Consider the following 22,443-nt stretch of genomic DNA (forward strand, 5'->3'; position numbering starts at 1 on the left):
CTTTTCTCCAAATTTTCCCAAAATATTTTTGTGCATGAAAATCTTTCCTACTTTGCTATTTAGATCCCCAACAAGGATCAACTTTTCCTTTTTCATTGTGTCACTTTCTTTTTCTAAAGCCTCAAAAAATTCCTCCACTTCTACCTTAGTAGAACCTTCTGTGGGGCCATAAGCAGAAATAACTCTCATTGTCCAGTTCCCCATTCTCATATTTGCCCAAATTACTCAACTTGAGACTGCCTGCCATTCAAGAATATTAGCCTCGTATTTTGTGTTGAATACTGTGGCTACCCCTTCTTTTCCTTGATTGTTATTGCCTGAATATAACATTTTGTATTTATTGCTCAGAAAGATCTCGCCAGTTTTTGTCTTTTTTGTTTCAGTCACCCCTATTATGTTGATCTGGTACTTATCTAATTCCTCAGCTAGTTCCGTTTCTTTGCCATTCAGGCTTCTTATGTTGATAGTACTGATCTTTAACTCTGGTGATGTTGAGTTGGGGTGTGTTTTCAGATTTGTTCCAGTAGCTGACTTTTCGCTGTTCGCCCTAGTTCCCTGGTGAAAACAATGGGGGCTTGTTTAACCAGACGATGACCCAGCCGGCATGAAATTTTGTCATGTTGTACCATCATTTTGTATTTTGGTTTAACCAATAAGAATACGATTTGGTCGGCTAAATCCCAAATCCCAGCCCATTCTTTCGTTCAGTTTCCAGGTAGATACCCAACAGGGTGCACCACGAGAAGGTGAGGATTGGACTTTAAGTCAGAAACCCTGGTCGGTTCTCCGCATTCCTTTTAAAGGCTATGTGGAGGTCTCTCAGTTATACAGCTTTGTATCCTTCTGGATACCAACCAGAAGAGGTAAATTATTGTGTTAATCCCTGTACTGGATTATTAAAGTTTGTTCTTAGTCATCCATTCTTCTTTCAACAAGAGAATTTCAGAAAATAGTGCTACCTTCCTGTGTAGCTCAGTGGAAGTGGTGCTTGCATCCTCTGCACTTGGTCACTCGAAGTCAGACTTAAGTTCAAGTCTAGTCACCAACTGGAGGAACTTTTTCTAAGCCTTTCTTCGACCGATTCTCGAGTTAGTTGATCTCGAGCACAGGCAAGCGGGTTTTTCCTCCTGGAAACTCTTTTTTTTTTATCCCGTAAACTCAAGAAAATTGACTGTAGTAACCATATTATTGCAGACTAACATATCTTGTTAGGGTTAGGTACCAAGAGATAGCAGCACGTCTTTGCCAGCCTCTTCATTGGTGGCTGCTATAATTAGTGATAGACATGGGCCAGCTATCTCTGATTGCCTACCGGTGGAGATTGAACTGCCCACTCAGTCTCCAAAAGCTAGATAGGTATAAAGGTCTTGCCTACTCTCTATAAGGGAATAAAAGGCATTAGCTGATTTAGCTGAGTTGTGCTACCTTCCAGCAGCAGTAGTAGAGAATGGTCTGATAGAAAACTTACTGCATCTTTGTAATAGGAAGAATTACACGACAGTGCAGATACATATATTCAGATATCTTCTATTCCAGTCTCTATAGACAGGAGATTTATCAAGATCTATTTTATTTTTCTTAATTAGTTAAAAAAAAAAAAAAAAAAAAAAAGACTCAAAGCACAGCATATCAGTTGCATTTAAGAGGCGCTGTCTGTTCATTTCCTATTTGTTCTTTAATTTTATGAATTTACTTGGATGATCTGGACTTGCTTCCACCTTTGTACTCAGATAATCCTGTTTTATTTGCTACATATAGGGGAAAAAAAAAACCCTCTAGATTTCTCACTTTTTATCCAGATTTTGACATTGATAAATTTCTATCTCCTATTATTGATGTGTAACATTAATGGAATTGTTAAGGCAAATCTTGGATAAAAAATGAATCCAGGAGATTCTTTTTTCTCTTGGTAATGATGCACTAATATCATCAGCGTGTAAAAATAGTGGGATTGGACAAAAATTATGGCCATCATTCTCTAGAAAGAGATTGAAAGAATTTTTTCCTTATTAGAAATGAAAAAGTCTCTTGGCTAAGTGAATATTTCTTTGATTATTCGAAAGGTTTGTGCTCCAGAGTTATTTTCTGTTCTTTGGCATCTTTATACTCTCTTCTAGTTTACTGGTATCTATCTTGCAGCTTAGACATATAGAAATTAGTCCATATTCAACCCATTCCTGAGAAGAATAACAGTGTTACTATCAAATAACTGTCCAGTTTTTCACATCATTTCTTCTCAAATTAATGGAGTAAACTTAACATTTCTGTGCTCTTACTTTTCTTACTTCACATTTCTGTGCTTTATTTTATGCAGATAATGTTATAGTCTTAAATAAATTCAGTACTGCTGCAACAAATTTGATATGAAAATTGGCAATAAAAAAGATGAATTAAATAGAGAAGAAAAGAGTAAACATCACTGCATTTTGAATGCAGAACCTGTGGAATAATAAATTCTTGAGCTGTTTGAACATAGCTTTATAGAGATGGCAGCCTAAATATGGAGAATGGTAATATAATAAGCAAAGTTAATTTGCTGCCTGTTGAATCAGTTTATATGGAATAAGAGAAAATAGTCAAAATACCAAAGTTGTAGTATATGCAAGATATACTGAAAGTAGTGCCTCCATTGTGATGGCTCTTAAGAATTATTTAATTATTAAGTGAAAAGTAAAAGATAATTTGAAGTCTACTTTATTTTATATGCTTTCTCAATAATTTTCTTCTCTTTCAACATGTTTTCTCTGCCATGTAAAAAAATAAATTCGAGGCCATCTTAGTAAACCTCTTCAGGCTGTTTTCAGAATTGTTTCTTCATCTGCTTTGTGTTCATAATTTTCAGATACCCTTGAGATATCTTCTGTTTCAGAAATAATGATAAGCATGATGGGGGTATTCATCATACTTATGGTTAGTGTGGTCAACTAATCATCACATTTTGTGATCTGTGATGTAATATATGCTTTGTGATCAGTGATACTCAATCTAAAGTTGCTTCACTATAAAATCCTTTAATTTAGCAGCAAATTTCAATAGCACATGCATTTTGTGTATCAAGAACTTGATTGGTGTATGCTTTTCATGCTTAGACAGATTTGTAAAAACACCTATCCATTGAATACTTAATGTAAGAAATAAAACTTCAGTTGTTTATTATTGTATACTAAGCAGTATAGTGTATAGAGATAAAGGAACAAAATAATACTTGATACATTTCAAGGCCATTCACTCAGAGAGCTAAGCACACAGACATTACCTTTAATTCCACTTGTTTTGGGTCACCTGTTTTAACCTATGGATCTGAGAATTTGATTAGAAACCACAGTTGATTAAAGACTGCAGATGAGTTCTGAGAAAAATTAGTGAGCAGATGGCATCATTGGAGGATTCATTAAAAGTGAAGAAGTATCATCAGCATCAGAATATATGTAAAAGGTGACATGCTCACTCCCACAAAATGGGAGAGGAAAGTTTAGCAAATCAGATACTGTGAAGGTGCAAAGAAAACTATCTAGTGGATGATCGGCCATGATCTCGATGGATTGATATAGTTAGACAAATCTTACATGTCTTAAACCAAAGTATAAGATATGATATAAAGTATTGTCAACCTCACAAAATAAGAGTTTTATTTGGATGAAAGTTGTTCACAGGAAGCTAGTAATCAGGTAAGCCTAATTTTGTACTACTATCATGATGTTCTATGTACACTTTGTTGAGGATGTATATATATCAAGAATTGGTGACTTTTTGAAGTGCATAAATGGCATTTTTAACTACCTTCCCATAATTAAAATTATTGAACTAAGAAGTGCTACTTTGTTATGGAAAGTAGTAGCAGAAATGAAGTTGAGTTACAGCTTTGTAAATGTGTATAATATATTGACGAGTAAACAATGTATGGTGGGTTATGCTGTGATAAGGTTCTGATGCTGGAGTTACACCATAGTGACCTTCTGATGTTGGACTCATTCATCAATTGGTCAGTCAACATCTTTATGTAGTTAAGCTCCAACGTATCAAATATTTCATCCTCTTCCTTCATTCTGTCTATCTTTTGTTCTTTGGAATGACTTTCCTCCCATACCATCTTCCTCAAAGAATATGACCTCAGCTCTTCACAACAGAAACAGTAATATAAAGACTAAAAGTAAGGTACAAGAACCAGATGTCATAAATTAGAAAATCTGATTGGCTGATGTAATGGTAATCTTACTGGGATTTTTATTGTAAAAAAAATATTTTTTATTTTATTGTTTTTTACCACAAGAGGTTAGGCTAAATGGGTTAAGTAGTTTTTAGATGTGATGTAGTTTACTTTGGTATGTTGCTAAATGCTACAGTATAGTTGTGTGTATGTGTGTAGAATTATATATACCTAAAGATGACCTTAATACGATGGTTGAAACGTCAATTTTTTAAAAAATTTTTAATAATAAAAAATAGTTGGCTGTGCATAAATTGAACATAATGAAAACCACCAGCAGATTAATGTAGAAAATAGCTGAAATGTCAGTGCTATCGATTCATGTTTTCACCTTTTGCATATAAAAAAAATACAACACAAGCACTACTTATAAACCTCCTAGAAAACTTAAACATTTATTCAGCACATATAAAGATCCCTTCCTCTCTTCATATACAGAAGTATACTAGATTAAATGTGTGTAGGCTGCCATACATTGGTGAATACACCATGGAAAAACGTTTTTCTGACCATGCACTAGAGACCTTCTATAGAATTGATTGGAAAGGCACTCGACCCTTACACCACACAAAAACATAGTAGGAAAGAAAATATAAAGAGGCATGTGAAACATTCATGAAACAAACAAATTTAAACAAAATTGATGGACTAAAAATCCTGTTGTTTTGGGCAACATATATACATCCCTGACAAAATATAAGATGGCAATATTTAAAGGTTATTATATACTTATTGGCTCTTAAAAACTGCCATTTTATGTTTTGCTTCTGCCCTTTGTAATTGGATAGTCTATTGTCTATCCAATTATTGTCTGGCCTTCACCTTCTCCTTCCTTGTAGATAACTCCTGTCTTCAGATTTTCTGTATCAACCCAGAGTGCTATACTTATTATATCCTTTCTCCCATGCATAAATGATCTTCCTTACTGATCTTCGTGTCCTGTTAATGATGGTACATTCATTCCTCTTGATTTAACAAATCTTCATCAAATTCCTGATATGTGCCCTCAAGGATGTTCAGGTTGACAAATCTTATATTCAAGTTACTTAAATATAAAGAGCCAATAGGCTTCGTTTTGGCGATATCAACATTATTTAAATTAAGAGGATAATTAATCCCACAGTGTTTTAAAACCAAATAAGAAACTCAAAGATTGGAATCAGAGAGTTTCATGCCGAATATAGTAAACTATAAAAGTATCGGCGATTATTATCGTGAGCTAATGCAAGTAATCCTAGTACGTAGTACAAACTCGGGCAAGAAAAATCAGATTTCTCTTGCCAAAAACTAGCCAGTTTTTCTGCTCAGGACACTACTACATATCCACTCATACAACAGCCAGCTCTATGCATATCTCATATCTGGATTAGAGTACCCAAGATCTCTCAAAAATGCTTGATGCTCTCCAGAAAAGGACAAATCAAATCAGTTGATTTGATTTTTACTTTCTTACAGTGTTCTCTTTCAGCATATGCCTCTTCTATGGGTATTTTCATGGACACATTTCTGCTAAACTGGCTCTCATTATTATTGTTTTTACTCTATACTTTTGCTAACATTAAGTTTTGTCTTCTGGAAGGATATTGAAATTAATTATCATTCTATAATTTTTCAATTTTTATATCTTTGATACTCTCCTCCAGTTAAGGTTTTTTTCCAGAAGCATTCAGGCCATCATTTCACTACTTTACTAATATTTTTTATATTCTTCCAATGATGGTTTCAGTAAAGTCAAATATAAGCAAATTTTTAAATACTACATTCTTTCCATTTCTCTTCCTCCTCATTACTGGCTGCGTTTCATCATTTCTTCAGTTGAAAAGCTCTAGATTAAAATCTCATCTTATATATAGAACTTGACTTTTAATGGTCTTTTCACCTAAAGCTGAATTAATAGTTCTCATGTGCAGGTGATAAGGTTTTGTCTTCTGGAAACCTTTCATTCAGCAAAACATGACAGAACATGTACTCTGTTAATGGACATACACTTTACCGGCCTGGTTGGCTGAGTGGTCAGTGTATCCGCTCTCTAGCCAAAAGGCTGCGGGTTCGAATCCTGCCATGGGCATGAATGTTTGTGATTGTCTGCGAAAATACTAGTGGTGAGCAGTAGATGGCATTGGTGTAGATGATGAAGGTAGTTGCGTTTAGTGGAGACGGAGAGTTGTAGAGTAGGTGCCCTCCCTTGATGAGTCTTTGGACTCCCTGGAGGTGTTACGTAGTAATAATAATAATAAAATAATGTTCATAGAAACTGTATCACTTACTGTAACCATGTTTTGTTTTTTTTTGTAATTAAATTTGAATGTCTATTTGAAAAGGGATAATAACACAATAATTGTAACAAATAATAAAAGTAATATAACATTTTTATTTTTGATTAATATTTGGATCATTATTTTTACACAGTTTTACTGTGTAGTTGAACTACATTTCCAGCTCCAAAGTTCAGTTGAAATATAGTGCCAAGTCCTCATTATCCAAGTAAAAAATAATTGGGAGTTGTTCAAACTTCTCAAAAAAAAAAAAAAAAAATGCTAACAGCAGTCCTTTAAAACAAATTACATCTGTGCAAGGATTGGAAGCTGATTCCAAAATCTTACAAAGATCATTAAGCCTGTTATTTTACAGGTTGATAAATAGTTAGGGTAACTAAGTAGTGATTGGTCATGCTAACACAACAGCAATAAGCAATTACTCATCTGAAGTAGTAGGAAAAGAAAGCATAATTTATACTGTATGTTAATTTGTGAATTGCACTTTGCTCATATTCCCCCCCCCCCATACAGAAGCTACTCTTTTTTTTTTTTTTTTTTAAATGGAAAGCCCATCCACAAGAGATTGGTCAAACTCTACTATGTTAGTACCATGGATGGGCAATAAGCAACATATTTGCATTAGATTTGAAAAGCTTTGTATTGTATTCTTTGGGAAACTTGTGGTGAAAGACTGCTCCAGAGGGCAGTGGAAGGAATAAATGAAGAAGACAAGAAATTAGTTCTGCGGGTTTGGAGTTGAACTATGATAGGGTGCTGGTGTGTTGCTGTACATTTGGACAGATTTCTACAAGGATGGGGGAATTATTGATGCCAATTCTAATGAACAGCAGCCATAGAAGTATTTATAGAAAAGCAGGCTGTGGAGACTTGAATGCCTGTGTGAAAGTGTGCGAGTGTATTAGTGAGAGAACAATCATCAATCAATCTAACTGCCCTTTGCTGTATAGAATCCAGTATTTTCAGGGAGCTTTTAGAGGCATCACCCTAGATATGAGAGGCAGTATTCAATGGCCTGGCAGATTTTGGAAGTTTATTTTGCTCTTGGTGTTGGCAACTCGTAGCAAAGGTGGGCCAAGCTCTCATCACTCCTTGTCTCAGCATCTCCCACCATGCAAAGCACATCTCCTTATGGGCATGTATAATGCTATGCATTAAGGGAAGGGCCACTACCCAGACCGGTTTCGGCCTTTATTGAGGTCTCGTCAGTGGGAGGCAGACCCAGAAGTGGTGACACTAAGACAGAAGCAATGGAGAGGTCCCTTTGCTATGAGTAAGAAAAAAAAATATTAATATAACACATGCAGCAAGAAATGTATATATCATAAAACAATATATAGTATATGTTAAAGATATCAATCTATTTTAAGTATAGTATGTGTATGTATATGTGTGTATATATATATATATGTAGAAAGTATTTTTACCTTGGGTATAATTATGTTAAAGATACCAAGCAATTTTAAACTTGGTTTTACTCCATTTTTCCCAAGTAAGCAAACAGACAAAAATGTCAAGTTTGCGCCTGCAAGTGATGCAAGACAAGCTGATCCTACAGGTAGTGCAAGACCAGGGCAACTCGTGGTGGACGTGGAACAAGCTCCGATCACAAATTGTCTTGCATCACTTGCAGGCGCAAACTTGACATTTTTGTCTGTTTGCTTACTTGGGAAAAATGGAGTAAAACCAAGTTTAAAATTGCTTGGTATCTTTAACATATATATATATATATGTGTGTGTGTGTGGAGGTATATATAAATATATATGTATGTAAAATATACCTACACGTTATGGAGAAAAACTCAATGACTAAATAACAAAGAGCTTTGCCTCAGTCCTGAAGATATTTTCAGGTGCAAACTTTGTTTTCTGACACTTGGATAAAGGATTAAACTAAATTTATTATACTCTAACCAAGTGCAAAATAAACTTCCATCATCTTTCTCTAAATCCAGAGTAATTTAATAATAAGGTGGTACACCGGTTGGCAACTCATATAGGTAAACATTGCTTCTGCCTTAGTGTCACCACTTCTGGATTTGCCTCCCATTGACGAGACCTCGGTAAAGGTCGAAACCGGTCTGGGTAGTGACCCTTCCCTTAATGCATAGCATTATGCATGTCTGCAAGGAGATGTGCTTTGCATGGTGGGAGATGCTGAGACAAGGAGTGATGAGAGCTTGGTCCACCTTTGCTATGAGTTGCCAACAGATGCACCACCTTGCCTCAGTTCTGAAGATATTTTCAGGAGCAAACTTTGTTTGCTCACACTTGGATAAATAATTAAACTAAATTTATTATGGTCTGGCAGATTTATGATTTGTATAGGGTTAAGAGATGTTCAGAGTTAAAATAATACCTCAAGCAAAAGCGAGCCTAAATTTTTGGATGCAGAGGAAGCTATAGTTGTGATATATTTGTGCCAAGAGAGATTAAACATTAGAGAAGATGAAACTCATCTTGACTAGAGATTTGAGTATTGTCGAGAATAAGAATGGAAGAACAGAGGGTTTTTTTTTTGTATGTAAGAAATAATACAGAGCTGTGTTTTACTGGCATTGAAGTTGATAATGTTATCCAAACACATTGATGAATGCTTTGAAGATCAGAATTTAAGATGGCAGAGGTGAGATTTCTGGAGTTTGTGGTGATTTATGCTTTGCAAGGTTTGTCAACCAGAATGGAGTGTAATGTGCTTATCCTCAAAACTGTATACTGGATTGGTAGTTAGCTGGAATAGATCATTTATATATAGAAGGAAGAGAGTGGGAAAGAGAATAGAGCCATTTAGGACTCCAGCATTAGTTGTATAGATAGAAGATAAGGTGCCATCCACCATCACTCAAAGTGAGCATCTAGCCAGAAAGCTAGCTACCCAATTGCAGAAGTCAGGATGGACTGAATGATAGGAGTTTTCCTAAAAGGCCTTTGTGCCAAACTTGGTCAAAAAAGCCTTGGAGATATCAAGAGCAACCACTCGAGATTCTTCAAACCTTTCCAGGTTGTTTGTCCAGAGATAGGTGACTTAAGTTAATAGATCCCCTGTTGTTCAATATTGATGGACTCCATACTGTCAGTCATTTATTAGGTGAGGCTTCAAGGTAGTGTAGGAGTTGGCAATTGATGGTTCTTTTCATGACTTTAGAAAGAATTGAGGTGAGGGAAATTGGATGGTAGTTTGAAGGTAAGGATTTGTCACACTTCTTAGGAATAGGTGGTATATGGGCTAGTTTCCAGACTGCAGGATAGAAACCAATTGAATAAAGTATAAATAGGCAGCATAAACTGGGAGTCAGCTCTGATGCTACCAATACTGCTATTAAGACCTTTTGGTTTCATTTCTTGTTTTTCCACCAGTTCTTTTATTGTTCTTGATAAATGCTCATGCCATTCCAGACATACAAGCTGTGTATTACATTGATATTGAGTGAACTGTACTTCAGGAAATTGATAAAGCCAGGGATTTTTTTAGGGGGGGGGGTAGAGAGAGAGAGAGTTGAAGGTAGTTGGGGGAGGACATGCGAAAGTTGGTTTTATATTTAGAAGGAAAGCTAAATTTTGGTCACCATATTTACAGGACAACTATTATAATAATTTTGCTTTGGATATGTGACACTCTTGGAAAGAAACTCGCTGTACTGGAACGTTAAAATGGATAAAAAGAAGTTAAGAATGAAAAATTAAAAAATAAACATTTGCCAGATATTCTGATAGAATGACGATAAGCAAGTAGATGGATAGAAGGTGTAAGTTATATCTCAACAGAATTTCAAATGAGAATTGTAGAAGTAGAAAAAGAAAGAGAAAAGTAAGTAAACTGCTACCAGTTGTGAATTATGACAAGTTTGTCAGGAATTGACTGACAGGACCAATTTTTATCTTATTTGTCAGAATGGAAAACAGTTTGCTGACCAAAAAACACTTTTCATCTATTCTGTTGAAATGATTCTCTTGAATGGACATTATTTATTCAATAAATATTCTAGTGGTACTAATGACACTATTTGATTATGGAATTAACATAAAACAACTTTTACCTCCTATAAATGAAGAATATCCTATACAAAATCAAGCACCACAATATCACATTCTCTTAAAATGTGAAGCAGCATCAGGGAAAAGACAAATTATGAGAAAGATGTGTAAACGTTGCACTAAGCAGTAAAGATGAATGTACACTATATATATGAATGCCAAATTTGCAGTGTTATTTCTCAAATAAATGTTATACTTGCATGTGTGATTTTTATTTTTTTGCCAGTTTATATTTAGAGTTTTGTTTATTTTTTTTAATAAAAGTGGGTTTCTTTGCAAGATTTTGTTTCTGAAAATTTAACATCAAAATAACTAATATGGCAAAAAATATTTAACACTTTAAAGCGTCTAATAAAGAAAGGTGTTCCATTTGTTATGGGAATGTTGACGAGGTGAGAACGATTTCAGGTTTGTGTTCATCCGGTTCAGACCAATCGTGTGTGCAAATATGTCTACATGTGTAAAGCATTAGAGAAGAATAGAGATCTGCAAGTTTTCCAATTGGGTCAGGCAGACTGCAAACAAGGGTATACTAAAGAACATGAAGGTAGATTATTATGTCTGTACACAAATGCTAGGAGTATCAGAAACAAAGGAGTAGATGTTGCGACCTCAGTTTGTAGAAATTAGTGAGACCTGGCTATCAGAATAGACCTATTTACTGGTATCGAGTGTCATGGGTACAGTATTTTTAGGAAAGATAGAGTGGATAGGAGAGGAGGAGGCATGCTGCTAATGATATTGGATGACTTAAATCCAGTTAGAGTTGAGACCTATGAATGTAGTAATAATGCTAACAATATTTCACGTGGCAGTGACTTTGAAGCCATCTGATATGAGGTGGAATCTAATAAGACAAATTACACAGTGGGGTGTTGTTACAGACCTGGTGGATCAGTTGCTGGTGATGAAGAAATGCATCACCAAATAGAAAAGGTGAGTGCGAAAAGAGTAATCATAATGGGAGACTTTAATTATACAAATATTGATTGGGTAGCAGTAGAATCTCATGGGAAGAATGAAAATGCATTTATTGACCTGTTATGGGACAACTTCCTCATGCAGCATGTGACAAAAGGAGCTTGAGGTCAAAGAGTGCTAGATTTGATTATAGTGTTAGAGGGAATTTCAGTTAAAGACGTAATTATTCTGCCTCCAGTAGGTGACAGTGATCATGTGGTACTCACTTGGGAAGTGACTAAGTTTATGAATGTTCCATTCAGAAAAGGTTACATGTTGAACTACCAAGCAGGAAATTATGACCAACTGAGGAGTATACTGAGTTCAGTGGAATGGGATCAGTTGCTGGATGGAAAGGATATCGACAGCGTATGGGAAGCATTTAAACAATATTTAAATGATGCGATATCAGAATGTGTCCCAAGAGTTTGAAGAATAAATAGAGTAGGAGTCAAATGGATGTGTAATCTTATTAAGCAAGAGATTCGTAAGAAAAGGATGATGTGGAAGGAATACCGTTTGCATAAGGATGACGTCCGTTATGAACGTTATAAGTAAGCAGCAGGCTAGAATAGTTACAACTATTGTACGGAAAGCAAAGTCTGATTATGAAAAGAAACTGGCTCTGCATGCGAAAGACAACCCACAAGAATTCTATCGATATGCTGCATGTAAAAGAAAGAATGAATATGAAAGAATAACTCTTCTAAATCCAGATGGAGTGAGGGTTACTGATGCAAAAGAGGTTGTTCAGTTAATGAGTGCCTATTTCGTTAAAAGCTATCAACCTAGTGAATGCAACATTAAGCTCCCTGTTACTTCTTCACTAGATGAAGAAACATAGGTGTGCGAGGCTGAGGTATTAGTGCTGTTGCACAAACTGAATAAGAATTCAGCAATAGGGACTGATGGAATATCAGCATGTGTGCTAAAAGAGTGTTCAGCTGAATTGATCATTCCTTTGACCAGGATGTTTAACATGAGTCTCAGAACAGGGAAGATTCTGCAGGAATGGAAGGAATGTATGGTAATTCCATTGCATAAGGGTGGTGCAAAGACCAATGCATCAAACTATCGACCAATTGTTATCTCAGGAGTAGTGGTGAAGATTTTAGAAAAATTAGTTAGGGCCTGCATTCAGAAATGGGTTGACAGTGAATCTCTACATTGCAATGAACAACATGGGTTTACTAAGGGAAGGTCATGTTTTAGCAACTTGCTCACATTCTATGACAAAGTTACCATTGAACTAGACAAGGGGAATGGATACACCATGATAACTTTTAGATTTTGCTAAGGCTTTTGACAGAATACAACATGACAGACTGCTGTATAAATTGGAGAAAATGGGTTTGGGTGATACAACATTAGCATGGATAAGAGGGTGGCTGACTGACAAATATCAAAAAGTGGTATACGGGGGATCTGAGTCTGCAAGGTTTAAGGTAATAAGTGGTGTACCACAAGGATCAGTGCTTGGTCCACTGTTATTCAATCTGTACATTAATGATATTGGGAAGGATTTGACAGGGTACATACAGTTATTTGCTGATGATGCAAAGATAGCCAGGGTAATCATGAATGCTGCTGATATGCAGTCCTTGCAGAATGATTTGAATAAGCTGGAATCGTGGGCATGGGAAAATGGGTGTCAGTTCGATGTCAGTAAATGTAAAGTCATTCACTTCGGTGTGATTAGATATCCAATGTTGTATTATATTGGTGGGATTAGGCTAGAAGAAACTGATTGAGGCCAGGGATCTTGGAGTGTTAATAGATAGGAAGTTGAAGTTCAGGGGCCATGTGGCAAAGATTGCAAATACAACTCAAAAGATAATTAATTACAATGCTCAAACGAAAGTTCATATGTAAAGATGATGTTATTTTGCCTCTTTACAAGGCCTTGATAAGACCTCACTTGGACTATTGTGCGCAGGTCTGGTCTCCTGGTTTCCAATGCGATTCTGATATGTTGGAGAGAGTACAAAGGAGTGTGTTAAAAATGATATCAGGATTGTGGAATACTGATTATGAAGACAGGTTGAGAATTTGTAGATTGCAGACACTAGCAAATAGTCAAAAGAGGGCTGATATGATTGAGACTTACAAACTGCTGAAAGGGTCATACAAGATATCAGTTGATGGGATTTTTCAATTTATGGAGGGTAGGGAAAGGACGAGAGGGCATCCTTGGAAGCTGAGAATGAAGGCTGCCATGAAGGGTGTAATGGCCAGATTTTTCTCTCAGAGGGTGGTGCGTGATTGGAATGGATTGCCATTGGATGTTGTGAGTGCAAGCAGTGGGAATGAATTCAAGAATAAGTATGATAGCTGGTATGTGTAGTATGTGGCCTCCCTCGATGAGTCTCTGACTCCCTGGCGGTCTCTCTTAATAATAATAATAATATACACAAGCTGACTTATTTTTCCAGGAACTTTTGATATGCTTTCTTTTTTTCCTTCACTGCCTCTTTAACTTCCTTTGTCCACTGTGGAGTTCTGAATTTTATATCCTTGCAGACAACCTCACCATGTGCCTCTCTGGCTGAATCAATCAGTTTTCTTTAGGATTTTCCACTGAATCTCCAAGGTTTGGTTCCTGTTTATAAACTTTCATTTTTTCTTCAATAATGTTTGTGTATTTTAGTCAATAATTCACATCTGAGAGCCACTCAACTTTTATTCACTTTAAAATTTTCTTACATGTTCTTCTTTTCAATATGAATTTCAATCTTATCCTGCTCGAGACTAAATGGTGATCCCTTCCAATTTCAAATCCTCAGTACACTCTGGTGTCCTGCACCAGGTAGAAAACATCACTATCAACAATAACATAGTCAATGAGACTTTTCTTATTCTTTGCCTCTTCTCTCCATGTGAATTAGAACCCAGGTCTTTCCAGCCAAAAGGCATTTCCATTTACTAACAAACCATAGAGCTGATCCTATAAGTGATAGTTGCTCAGTCTGGCTGAGCAGACAGTTGCCAAGTAGGATGTTGAATCTAACATAGCAGCTACTCTTGAACCTAATGTTAAGCTTAATAGAATATAGATTTTTGTTAGGCCTTGCTTATCTTTACTGAAATTTCGCTGTAGTGGTGGATATTCTGCTACACTGTGACATGCATGACAGCCATCATTTCCAATTTAAGCTTGTTTTATTCCCTCTCCCTCAAATTTCATGTCATTTGACTTTCAGTAACAGGCAATTCATAAGAATTTTTGCCTGCTCCTTTAAATTTATATAAAGATATTTTAAAGAAGTTGGGATAGGATAAAAATGGTCTATCTGTTAACTGGTGAGAAAATTTTATTTTTTGTTGCTGAAATACAGACCAGAATTTTATGTATAAAGATTCTTTAAAGGAATGTAGCCTGCAAAATTTGAGAAATAGGAGGACAAGATACGATAGAAACAAAGCAGTTGGTTGGGGGAGGGGGGAATGAGATCTTACAGTATAAATATAAGAGCAATTTTGCAGATCATGGCAGGTATAAGAGAGAACACAGAATAATTCCTTGAAGCTGAGTAGGTGACTGGCATTGCGTGAGTGCAATTTCATGAATGTTTTCAGGAAGAGGTATCATGAGTCTTAGGTTTTCTTTGGCTTTCAAAGGACCTTTGATGTATCCGTGTATACCTGGAGGTGCATATATATAATATATTCCAGAAATCAGTAAAACCAAGATCACAAGAATTTTAAGTTTGAAACTTTTATCTTACATTAACCCATGCCTCTTTTCATTTGTTTATCCATGTTTTCTTCATTCCTTAATCTAATTTTTTGTCCTATCATTCTATTTTTAGTCTTTCATTGTGCTTCAATTATCTCACTTAGCAAAACACTTGTGTATGCAATTCAGCTAATAACTTTCCTTGAATTAAAGTATTCTTATTATTGTATTGATCACTGAAAACTAATATAAACAAAAACTTACTTGTTATTTATATGTATACATGTTGAATTCATTGTTTAGGTATTTAGAAGTGGAGAAGGATTTGGAATCAGACTTGATAGTGCTTCAGCATTTGCTGGTGCAATAGTGTCTCCTTATTATGACTCATTATTAGTTAAAGTTGTAGCTCATGCTAATGATATGAAGTCAGCATCTGCAAAAATGAACAGAGCTTTAAGAGAATTTCGAATCAGAGGAGTCAAGGTAAAATTTTATTTATTTTTTTTTTAAATAGCAATAAAGTTTAAAAATGTCAAAATCTAAAAGTGTAGATATTAAAATTGTATATTAATATATTTCTTTTGTATTATAATTTCCAGTATAATTTGTTTTAAAAAACAGTATTCTATGGTTCTTAGAAATGACTTACGATTTAAGACAAATGTGACACAGAACTTGGTGCATAACTTGGAAAAAGTAATCAGATAATAATTAGATTATGGAATGCTCAGTACTTGGGCATTCATAATCTAATTATTTAATTCCATAATCAAATTAATGAGCATTTGTGTTCAGTGGTGCATTTTAAAGGTGAGGGGAAAAATTACAATAATAGAGAACAATGCAGGTGATTGAACACTGCATTAAATGTGACTGATTATACTGTTTATTCTCAGTCATATGTAATGTAGTGCTGAATCACCTGCATTTTGCCTCAGTTACTGGTATGGGAATAGTTTGCAGTTAAAATGTGGTATTAGAAGTTCACATGCCAGCCTGGTTGGCCGAGTGGATAGTGTATCTGCTCTCCAGCCAAAAGGCTGTGGGTTCAAATCCTGCCATGGGCATGGATGTTTTTGATTGTCTGTGGAAATACCAATGGTGGTCAGCAGTAGATGGCGTTGGTGTAGTTTCAGTCAATTTGTGATTGAATGGTGTTGTAGAGTATGTGCCTTCCCTTGAGTCCTTGAACTCCCTGGAGGCGTCAAATAATAATAATAATAAATAATAATGTTCTTTGGACTCTCTCTGTTATGAACAGAAATAAATGGTCAAAGAAGTTTGCCAGGACATGTAGCGCTTGTTTATCATTTTTTTTCCCCCTCATTCATAATCACCAGTGATGATTCTCAAATAAGCACTAGTGACACAGTTGAAACTTCAATGGAAGTTTAGAAACAAAACTTCTCTCCTAATGATTGGCCACTAGGTGGGAAGTGTTAAACACTGGTCATTTTATAGGCTATGACAACATGAGTAAATTTTTTCAATCGTTATCTAATTTGTAGATTGAGTGTTACTGTGAAATATTTGAGCGTTGAATATGGTGTTTGGTTAAATTTCTTAGCCAGCATTATTTTGAATTTGTTGTGTTTTTGTTAGTTCTCAGGTACAAAATGGTGTAGAAATGTAGATCATTGCATAGGTCAGTGTGAAAGACAAGCAAAGTGAATGGCATAGATTTTTCAAAAATATTACAGTGCCATAAGTGTAGTATGTATATGTGGGAAAATGTGGAAGAAGCTGAATAAGAAAAAGGAGAGTATGGATATGCAGAAAGTGCAATATTCTTATAGACCACGAAGCTTGTTTAAATATGGGTAGGTAACATGGCATCATAACTGAAACGGTTCGTTCAGGGAGACTGTGTGAATGTTAAAGGATGTGGAAAATGATAGTAAGGAAAATAGTTTGATTGATGTTAAAACATGCAACAAAGATGTTGATAACAGTGTGAACAGTAAGATGGCAAGTGGGGTCAATGCTGAACATGCTTGTATGACTGGCAATAAAATAACCAGAGTGAATGATAGTGTAAAATTACATGAGATTTGAAAGATCAGTTGGTGAAGATGAGGAAGAGATGAAGTGATTATGCAAGAAAGTGAAGTGACAGAAATGAATGATCTTGGTATGAAAGAGATATCAAAATACTTGCAGTGTAGTATTGTACATGAATGAATTCGATTATTAGAGGTGTGGTAAATGAGAAGATTCAAAAGGATTGTTTTCCAGGAGGTAAAAGAAATAGTGATTAAAACATTGGGAGTAAGCAAGCATAAGAGTTCATAGTGGTAATAGGAACAAATGACTTGACTGGGAACAAGGATAATGTACAACTGGATATCAGAAGGTTGTTGAGAAGGATAAAATATAATAATGTGATAGGAAAGGTATGACAGTAATGAAATAGCAAAAATGTGTGAAAAGAAACAAGTGCTTGTATATGTTTGGAATGAGTTTGAAGGATGAATTGAGCTGTATAAAAGTCATGTACTGAATTTGAATGGTTTTGGTGTGAGTCATTTGGAGAAATTGCTGCTGGAAGAGAGAGTAATGAATGCAAAGAATGAATCTGGGCAAGTAAGAAGCAGTGTGAAAGGGAAGAAAAGTAAAGGAGAGATTAAAGTGGTGCTTATGAATAAAAAAATGGCAAGTTTGCAAGACAAACAGGGAGCGACAGGGTGGACAGGAGAACACAGTGTGAGAAAAGTTGATCATCAGAGAGGATGAGAATGCATGTATAGACAAGAAGGGATAGGGATTGCCTGGATGTATGGAAAACAGTTGGATTTGAAGATGGTTCTGGAATGGATAAAGAGAAAAAGAAATGGTTTCAGGAAAGAATGGAGAAGTCACATCCAATAAATGGTATCAATGAAACCTGGTTATAAATCCAGGAATTATTATTAACATCTGACCACCATGGAGTCAGACTCATCGTGGGAGGTGCGCACGCACACACACACACACTGTTGCACACAATGCTCATCCAACTGCACCTTAAACTGATCCACAACACACTCAGGCAATGCATTCCACTCACAGCCACTCTCCATGCAAAGAACCTTCTCCTCACTCCTCTGCTCACACCCTCTTTATGCAGTTTGTAGCGATGGCCTCTTGTTCTTCCTCTTTTCACATTTTATGAAAAAATCACTTCCATGTCAACCTGATAACATACCCTGACTAGCTTATATGTCTCAATCATATCCTCCTCCTTTTCCTCCTATTCATGAGGTTTTTGCAGTTTACATTCTTTCAATCTGTCCTTGTACTCCATATTCCAAAGACCACTGATAACGTTTGTAAATCTTCTCTGGACCTTTTCCAATATATCCTCATCACCATGAAAACTGAGCAACCAGATCTGTGCACAATAATGTATATGAGACCTGATCAAGATCTTATACAGCAGCATCATAACCTCTTTTTTTTTCTACATGTTAGGGTCCTCTGCCTCATTACCATTATCCGATGTGATTTCACAACTTGTGCAATGTGACCCCTGAAGTCCAGATCTTTATTCATCACCACTTCCAGATCTCTGATTTCCTTTACCTCCTTTAAAGTTTCCCCACCAAGTATATACTTTGCATCCCATCACTGCTTACCAAATTTCAAAACCTTACACTTTGCAACATTGAACTGATAGTTCCACTTACCTGCCCATTCATGCAATCTGTTCGTGTCCTCCTGAAAGGCCACAGTATCTGTCTGACTGTGTATTGCTCTCCCCAGTTTTGCATCATCTGCAAAAGAGCTGCATATCACTAGTTAAACCCATTCCAATATCATTAATATACAAATTGAACAACAATGGTCCCAAAACTGACCCCTGTGGTACACCACAGGGGTCAGTTTTGGGTCTTCAGTACTTCAACTGAGGTTGAAGTAATGCAGAAGTCATATTACCATATGCCAGTTGCCAAAAGATGTCACTCCTTATTATTAAATTACTTTGGATTAGAGATAGGTTGTTGGAAACCTTAGTATCACCTCCGGGTCTGGCTCCCACTGAAGAGACCTCAATAAAGGTCAAAACCAGTCTGGGTAGTGACCCTTCCCATAATGCATAGTATTATACATGTCCACAAAGAGATGTGTTTAGCATTATGGGATTCTCAGGCAAGTGATGTGAAGTCATATACCACCTTTACCACAAGTTGCCCAGTCCTGAAAATACTTCAGGCACAAACTTTGTTTGCTTACACTTGGATAAAAGGATTAAATCAAGTATATAATTTCATTGTATCTTTAATTTATAGTATAACCAAGTGAAAAAAACTTTCAACAACCTCAATATCTTTTTCAGCAGTTACCATTTTACCATTTTCAACCATTAACATCATCTTACCGTAATCATTCTTCCTTCTACTTAAAAAAACTCTATGGTTTTTCTTTACCTGATTTGCCAATTTCTGCTCACATTGCACTTTTGTTTTCCTTACTGAGTCATTCTCCTAGCTTGTTCTTTATACTCCTCATGAAACTGATTATCACCATTATTCATCTTGTATTGCCTCCAAAGTACTTTCTTCTTCTTCCAGATTTCATGCTTAAGCCCCTCATTCATCCATTTTACAGCTACCTTATTCAGCCTTTTGGCCTTCAGAATACATTCACACATTGATGCTGTTATGTATTCCTTTGTCAGCTCCTAAGTAGCATTTATTTCCTTAACTGCCCAACTCTTATTCCACTCTATAGCTCCAAGCTGTCTCCTAAGCTTGTCATAATCACCAACCTTATAATTCCACATATGTATATCCTTTTCTCACACAAGTCCACATATCACTAGCCAAAACTCAGATGATCACTTCATGATCACTCTCACCAACTGGAGGTAAGTGTTAAAACCCCACTCTCAGTTACATAATCTGATGAAAAATTACAAATGTTATCTAAAACTCTCAATCCTCGCATACCCTTCTTGACATGCTGCCTGAGATAGTTATCTCTCAAGAAATTAAATTTCCTTATTCCCAAAATGGTATTTTCTCATTCCAATCTATACTGCCATAATTAAAATCGACCATAATAATTAGCCTTCCTTTGTTGATTAATCCAAGTTGTTTATACATTTCTTCATCACCACCCTCCACATTCCCTGACCTATAGCAATATCCAACTCAACATGTCTTCCTGTCAACCTCCAATTTATACCATACTGCCTCATAACCATTGCTACTATTTCCCTCTTTCATGTCTATCTTATGTGAACATAATTCTCCTGCTATCATCAGCAGTACTCCCCCCCCCTCCCTTCTTGTTCTTTCTATCGTCACAAAAAATATTGTATCCTTTCATTTCTATTCCCATTATGATATCATCTTCATTCAGTTATGTTTCACTTATTCCAATGCTTTTGGGGCAAATAAACTTAATCACTGAAACTATTTCATCATCTTATTTCTGATACTCCTGGCATTTGTAAACAAAAACACAGCAGTTTGTTTTTAGGACTGTAAGTAGTCCTATCCGAGCCACTGGTTGGCTGTGATTTTCCCACCATACCTGTCGATGCCCAATCACCTTTATCACCACTTCCTACAAATATCTGCTCAGTCTCAGTTTCCCCACTCACATTGCAATGTATTCCATCTCCATACATGCATTCACTACTATATTCAACATCCACTCTCTGTCTCTCTCTCTCTCTCTCTCTCTCTGCACCATGTCTTCATGTCCACCCAGGCTCCCCCCATTTCCCTGATCCTCTTGCATTCCCATTCTCTCTTCTTCTCTCACACTAACATCATTTCCACTGCCAAGCACTTCTGTCTCTTCGGTACCACTTTCCTGGTCTTTCACTTCATTCTTACTTTTGATCTTTTGCATGTAGCACACTGTACTCCCATCTAGCAACACTTTCTCTAGTTCACTCACTCCAAAGCCATTTAAATGCAACCCATCACCCTCTCCCCTGTATAATTCCATTCTTCTCACATACACATGCCATACATCCACAAAATGTACTCCTTTCTTCTCGCACAGCTCCACTAATTGGAATCACTTGTTACCTCTTTACCATCTCAACTCATCATTGTCATATTTTGGAACACACTGACAACCTTTACCACTACACTGTTTTCTTTCTATCTTCTCAATTACTTCCTGATATTCACCCTTACATACTCCTTTTGTCCACTTCAATCATTTGTCCGAATGACCACTAGTTCTCTTGCTCGTTTCCTCCTCATGTTCAATGGCTAAATTATCTTTCATTCTCCCTACTGGATAGCAGACCTGATAGATTTTCTCATCCTCTAACTATAGAATTCCCATACACTACTATCATGGAATTACTTGTTACCTCGTGTACCCTTTTTTTTTTTCATTCTATTTTGCACCCTTTCATTATTTTCTGCTAAACATCTCATATTACTCCACATATTTCTAATTTTATTTTTCATTTTCAACAACTATTTCATCAAATCTTGCATTCTGACAATTTCACTCTTAAGGAATGTATAGCTTTCTTTTCAGAAGGAGATATGTTCGATGGAGGAAGCTTGGCTTTAAGTAGCGAAGAAACAACTTCTAGATGGAGAGATTAGCTTTTTCACTTGAAAGATGAATGAGGTTCCATTCGATGTTAACTAGAAAATCTAGATAGGGACTATAGAGAAATCATGTTCTTTTGAGAGAATGAGTGTTTCACTATTAGTTAAGAGCCAACCGGATACGTTGACGATCCAATTATCTGGAACTTAGAACAGCTTAATTTGTCTAGAAACAAGAACATCATATTTGTGGTTTAGATGTTGATTCTGTTTTTTATATGAACGTTGTATAGAACATTTAGCTACATCAGAACTATGTTTGAAAGATGTGGTTCTAAGTTTGTGGAGATATAGGTATGGAGATCAGAAACTTGATGAATGTTAATAGCCAGATTATGCTTAGCTGCTCTGAGTTGATTACAGATTAAAGATAAACTGGTGTTCCTGTAAATATTATGAGCTCCAGGAGATTTAATGGTTTCTTTAATCTTAGTGAAATTAGGAATTATCTTGTTGTTGTGGCATTTTTTTAAAAAGATGATCCTCACTCGCAACTTACCTCGAGTTACCTAATTTACCAGTTTTTTTGGTGAAGTTTTCCCCGTGAAGGAATAAAATTTTATTTTTAACGATACTTGTGACATAATGATTATTAATTTTCACTATATTATTTCAGGAAATTACAACGTACTAGGATATACATTAAAATAAATTTTAATATATTTCTATATTTCGGCAATGTCACGCTGCCATTTTCAAGAACTTATGTACCAGATATGT

The 22,443-nt window shown here is 35.9% G+C and overlaps 1 protein-coding gene across 2 annotated transcripts in view; it reads left to right on the forward strand.

The window, feature by feature from the left end:
* Window positions 1-22,443, forward strand: part of PCB (Pyruvate carboxylase) — a 553,291-nt gene that overhangs the window by 295,837 nt on the left and 235,011 nt on the right. For both annotated transcript variants that reach the window (XM_090392830.1, XM_090392839.1), the window contains one exon: window positions 15,458-15,640. In XM_090392830.1, the coding sequence (XP_090248956.1) occupies window positions 15,458-15,640 (183 nt within the window). The remainder of the gene's footprint in view (window positions 1-15,457; window positions 15,641-22,443) is intronic.

Source organism: Typopeltis vanoorti, chromosome 1, assembly GCF_054136105.1.
Source record: "Typopeltis vanoorti isolate ZY-2024b chromosome 1, IOZ_Tvanoo_1.0, whole genome shotgun sequence".
Lineage (NCBI taxonomy): Eukaryota > Metazoa > Arthropoda > Arachnida > Uropygi > Thelyphonidae > Typopeltis > Typopeltis vanoorti.